Source organism: Gekko japonicus, unplaced genomic scaffold, assembly GCF_001447785.1.
Source record: "Gekko japonicus isolate JY-2015 unplaced genomic scaffold, Gekko_japonicus_V1.1 scaffold4, whole genome shotgun sequence".
Lineage (NCBI taxonomy): Eukaryota > Metazoa > Chordata > Lepidosauria > Squamata > Gekkonidae > Gekko > Gekko japonicus.
In genome coordinates this window covers 1,847,852-1,853,398 of record NW_015165234.1, presented here as the reverse complement: position 1 = coordinate 1,853,398, position 5,547 = coordinate 1,847,852, and the positions used below count along the sequence as shown (strand labels likewise).

General features: G+C 40.5%; 1 protein-coding gene across 2 annotated transcripts in view; it reads left to right on the top strand.

Moving 5' to 3' along the window:
- The window catches only part of KDM6A (lysine (K)-specific demethylase 6A), a 262,078-nt gene that overhangs the window by 203,168 nt on the left and 53,363 nt on the right, over nucleotides 1-5,547 (top strand). For both annotated transcript variants that reach the window (XM_015409805.1, XM_015409804.1), the window contains exon 18: nucleotides 694-1,469. In XM_015409805.1, coding sequence (XP_015265291.1) covers nucleotides 694-1,469 — 776 coding nt within the window. The remainder of the gene's footprint in view (nucleotides 1-693; nucleotides 1,470-5,547) is intronic.

Sequence of the window (5,547 nt, the reverse complement as noted above, 5' to 3'; positions counted from 1 at the left end):
GGTGTGTGTTTTTCTCTCTTGTTGTGGGGGGGGGGGGGGGGGGGGGGGGCAAAACACATGTGGAAAAGGGAGGGGGACCACAAAGCAATAGGAACGAATGAGTGACAAAAATGAGAATGCGGAAGAGCCCCAAGGTCTCTGTGGCGGCTGCTCCTGTTGCCAATGACAGGGGCTGTGCTTGGTCACTACCAAGATTCCCCTCTCAACACAGTGTTGAGTTTTTTAATCCATGCACAAGTGTTTTGGCCCTAGTACTTTCTCAGAATGCGACATAGTGCAGTTAGTGCTGTGACTCTGTAGGGCTTCTGTGAGCTGATGGCTGGGGAGTATCTCCTGACATTCACAGAATTAATGTGGAGAATATTTAACTGAAATTTTAAAGTGTGAAGAACTGATTGGAGGTTGTATGTTCTCCCTTAAGCTCTTGATCAACCTGAGCCCGCTTGCAGGGAGGGCGGGGTATAAATATAAAAATAAAATAAAATATATTTTCTGTGTATATACCTAAAATTAGTGTTAAGTGTAAAAGTACTAATAACAATTGATGTCTAAGATGCTGAAGCTCCCTATTACCCTGTGTTTCTGTGTGTATGTCTACTTTGCATTCAGTCAAGAAAATGCAGCATATGAAGTATACATTTATGTGCAGATATTTAAATAAAACAACATTTTGCTCATTTTTTCTTCTCTTAGGGGCTTCACAAAGGTCAGAGTTCACATTTGGCAGGTCCTAATAGTGAACGACCTCTCTCTTCCACTGGGCCTTCCCAGCATCTCCAGGCAGCTGGCACTGGTATTCAGAATCAGAATGGACACCCTACCATGCCTAGCAATTCAGTAACACAGGGGGCTGCTCTCAATCACCTCCCCTCTCACACTGCTACCTCAGGTGGACAACAAGGCATTACCTTAACCAAAGAGAGCAAGCCTTCAGGAAACACATCAGCAGTGCCTGACACAAACAGGCATTCTGGAGAGACACCTAACAGCACTGCCAGTGTAGAAGGACTTCCTAATCATGTCCATCAGGTGACGGCAGATGCTGTTTCTAGCCCTAGCCATGGAGATTCTAAGTCACCAGGTTTACTTAGTTCAGACAATCCTCAGCTCTCTGCCTTGTTGATGGGAAAAGCCAATAACAATGTGGGTACTGGAACCTGTGACAAAGTCAATAACATTCATCCAACTGTTCATACAAAGACTGAGAATTCTGTTGCCTCCTCACCATCTTCAGCCATTTCCACAGCAACACCTTCTCCAAAATCTACTGAACAGACTACCACAAACAGTGTTACCAGCCTTAACAGCCCTCATAGTGGACATGCAGTTAATGGAGATGCATTGGAGGACTCTCAGAGCCCCATTAAAACTGATCCTCCTCTTATTGGTCACAAGCCTAATTCTCAGATCATACCATCAATGTCGGTATCTATTTATCCCAGTTCTGCAGAGGTCCTAAAAGCATGCAGGTAAGTTTTCAATCTCCTTTAATAAAAAAGTAGCATTTCATATTTGTTTTAATCTGATAAGAAAACAATGAAGTTATTTAAAGGAATATAAAGCCTCAATCTGTAAATTAGTAAGTCCATAATTAATTTGCTTTCTCTTATGTAGAAATACATCTTATAAGAATAGCAGTGCTCAGAGTAAAGGTCATATCAGCTGTGTTTTAAAAATGAAGCTTGTGAAAAACATACATGACAATAACTTCTGAAAATTATTTTATTATGTATCAAGAAATTAAATTTGAGAATTTGAAGTTGGATTGTAACAACTTTCTCAAATAGGTTTGTATCATAGATGGTAAGACCAGGATCCACAGCTGTTGGAGTAATTATATTAGTTCAGGGAGGCTCTTGAGTTTTTGTTTTTTTCCTTTTTTCAAACAGCAGTGCCTGTACTGGACATCATACATTCTGCCCATCAGTCTCCAATTCAACGTATTTATTGCCTTAACTATGTTTTTCTCCCTCAGAGTTGAACCCAAACAAATGGTACCATATAAACGATGCTTGTTATTCGTTGAATCTGTTAAACATCTTCAGTATGCTAATTTGCTGCTTACCTTCTATCTCTGTGTGTGTGGACTGGTGGGTTTCATTTCATTGTGTCTGACTCAAACTTCGTTCTGCTGCTTCAGACCGACAGGGTTACGCACCGGATTCTGTGGGCATCATATTATTTTTGAAACTTAAGGAAGTTTCATAAACATAATATGTTTCATAAATTCAATATAAATGAGGCAGAGTTGGCAGGAACAGCTGCTAAAAGGAGAGCTGCACTGGATCAAAAGTTCTACTGGGTGTTTGTAAGCCCTGAGACTTGCATGTGTATAATAATGATTCAGATGTCTTCAGTGTACGTGGTCCTGTTAACCAGCATTATATTATGAAGACAGCCATATTGAAGTAATATTCTATAATCTCTCTTAACAGTTGCAAGTATATAGAATACTTTTCCCTTTGTTTTTTCCTAGCTGGCACTTTGGAAACCATAGGGGAAGGGATTGCTACAGAAGCACAATAATACAGGTTTCATAAGAGAGAGTGCCTTGAGAGAAGGGAAGGTACAGAGACTATGAACATATGGTGGATGCAGGGAGGTTGAAATAGAAGGCAGAAAAGGGATTGCTTGAAAAAGTTTAGTAGCACTGGCAGATGTACATGTTTGGATTATGGGCTGTATTTTTATATGCAAGCAGACTGATGTTAATATGTTGTCGAAGGCTTTAACGGCCGGAGTTCATTAGTTGTAGATTTTCCGGGCTGTATGGCCATGGTATTGGCATTGTAATAACTGACGTTTCACCAGCAGCTGTGACTGGCATCCTGAGAGGTATAACACAGAAAGTTGGAGTACTCTCTCTGTCAATGTGAGAAGAAGAATGGTAGGCAGATAATTTATATCTACTCAGGAAGGTGGGGTAGGGCTGAGTAATTATCTTGTAGGAGTTTCCTAGGCTGTGACATGCTAATGGAGGAGCTTTTCCTCAGGAGGTTCTTTAGCATATGGATTGGCTGTTGAAATTCTAATCTTATCTGTAGTGCTGCTGTAAAATGTAGAGCATTTTGTGTTTATTTTTAAACTCTCTTCTTTCTTGTTCAAATTGTGTTTATGAATTTCAGTGGCTTCCCTGTTTAATCTGACATGGTAATTGGATGTGTTGTCCAGCATTTCAGTGTTTTAAGGACACAGTATCTTATTCCAAGACACTGAAATGCTGGACAACACATCCAATTACCATGTCAGATTACACCGGGAAGGTGCTCGTCAGCTTAAAAATGGCTTGCCTCTTCAGAAGTGTGATATGCTGAACAGCACATGAAAGGATGGTTTCAACTGCACAAATGGTGCCATTATCAAAATTACTTTTGTTGGGGTCATGTTCCCGGCTTGTAATACAGAAATTTAGCAGAGCAGCATTTCAGGCACAAGAAAGCCAGTAGGGCAAATAATATTAAATGGTTATGGCCACATATTCCATAAAATCAAGAATGTCAATTTGAAGGTGGGACAGTACTCTTCATGTTGCATTGTGGGATCACAATAATGTATATTTGGCTTGTTCAGACGTGTGTGTATTATATAGTGTATATTATCAACTAACTTCTGATGCTGTAGTTATTGTTGATGTATTGTGCCCCAACTATCATATTTTGTTAACATTTTAACTAAAACAATGCATGTATTTTCTAAAATTGAAGAGAAATAGGTGAATTGGCAAAAAATGTGGGCCTAATTTAATGACAGACATGCCTCCATGTTTGTTGCCATGTTGTAAAATGTTCCCTGTTTCTGTGAAACAGTTGTCAGCAAGGTTATTAACTAAATGTATTTAATCTTCCTTAAATACAAATTGCTGTCTGCTTTTTTCTCTTGGTATACATGTTAAGCCTAGAGAATATTAGAATATTCAGATTTATTTTTCAAAGTCATAGAAGCTTTAATGTATATCATTCTATTTCTTGAATTTTGGATAGAAGTCGTTAATATTGTGTTTAAGACTTAAATAAATGTACACAGACCATACCTTCTTGGTTCTATTCAGCTGAGTGACCATTGTGCGCACTCATTCTTCTGTACTTTAAGACTCAGAGAGAAAAAAGAGAGCATGCATTTCCTATAATACAGGATAATTTTAGTTGTACTTTTTGTTTGTTTGCCATAATTTTGAAGTGCATAAGAAAATAAAGTGGTGAAAGGAGATGAGTATTGCTATTTGTTCTCCTGAGAGCAATCATTACTTGCCCCCACTGAGCAGGTGAGTGGGAAATTGCAGCTCCCATTAGCCAAGCAATTTCATCCTTTGGACTCCAGAGATTTTGCAGGAATACAGAGTTTTTTAGCCAAAACAGTGTTGCTAGCAGTTTCACCTCTGTGACCAAATACTAATTCTTCTTCCACCTGCACCTGAATCAAAAACTGTGCTCTAATGGGAAATTTTTAAGAAATTGAATGTAAGAGGGACCAGCATTTGCCTCAGTCTTCTGCACCATTAAAGCCAGGAATAAGAGAACATTGCTTTCCTGTAATACAAGAGAGTTTTAGCTGCTGGGCATCCTTTCTTTGTATGGGTAGAGAAATTTGATAGGATCCATGGGATGCATCCAGGGCACATAATAAGCTGCTCCGTAGAAGTAACCTAGAACTCCTTATTGACATACAAGCTGTGTTATCTGGCACTTGAAAACTTTCTTAATCAGCATCAGTCTTAGATGGTAATGTAAATTCTTCAGTTAATCTGAAAAATTCTGATTGCCATCTGGTAGCCCTTACTGGTGCTTGCACAAGTCAAGTTTATATGTTTAAGGGAAGCATGTCCATTCCTACACGAAAGAGTCACAGTAAGGAGGACAGACCACCCAGCTGGTTTATCACTGCTGATCCCCTCCCTCACCCTCCCTCACCCATATAGGTCCTTTTGTTGATGCCATAGCTTACAATGAGACAGATGCAGACTCAGCCAAGCCATCACATGCCAAGCAAGATAGCCCCATCTTCCCTCTGTACCTTCCAGAGGCTGCTTCCCTCATGTGATGTTGGGGAGTAAAGTAGGCTTGTCAGCCCCCAGGTCTGGGCAGGGGACCTCCTCGATTTCAGGGGCTTCTCCCTGCCATGGACCAGCTGGCCAGTGGGGGAAACTCTGCCCCTAAACAGGGGTGCCACCATGCAATGTCCCTGACACGATTGCATCACCCAGAAGTTATGCTGTTGTGCAGGAACATTCTGTATTTGGGCAAACTCTATAGTTTGAGGGCAAAAACCCCCATAGAGTTTTCCCCAAATACCATAGTGTCTCCTTGTGATGTCCCAAACGCAATGACGTCACTTCCAGGTGGCATCATCACTTCAGGGATGTTGCAGAACATCCCCGTTCAATCCCAGAATGCCCCCCAAATCCCCCCGCAGGAGCAACGAGGGTACCTGGCAACCCTAGAGTAAAGTAAGATAAAACAAGGCTGTTACAGTATCTTACTTCATTTCTATAAGTGGTAAATACACTGCTTTAATTATATTTTGCTTAAATGGCACATTTGTATTTGATGG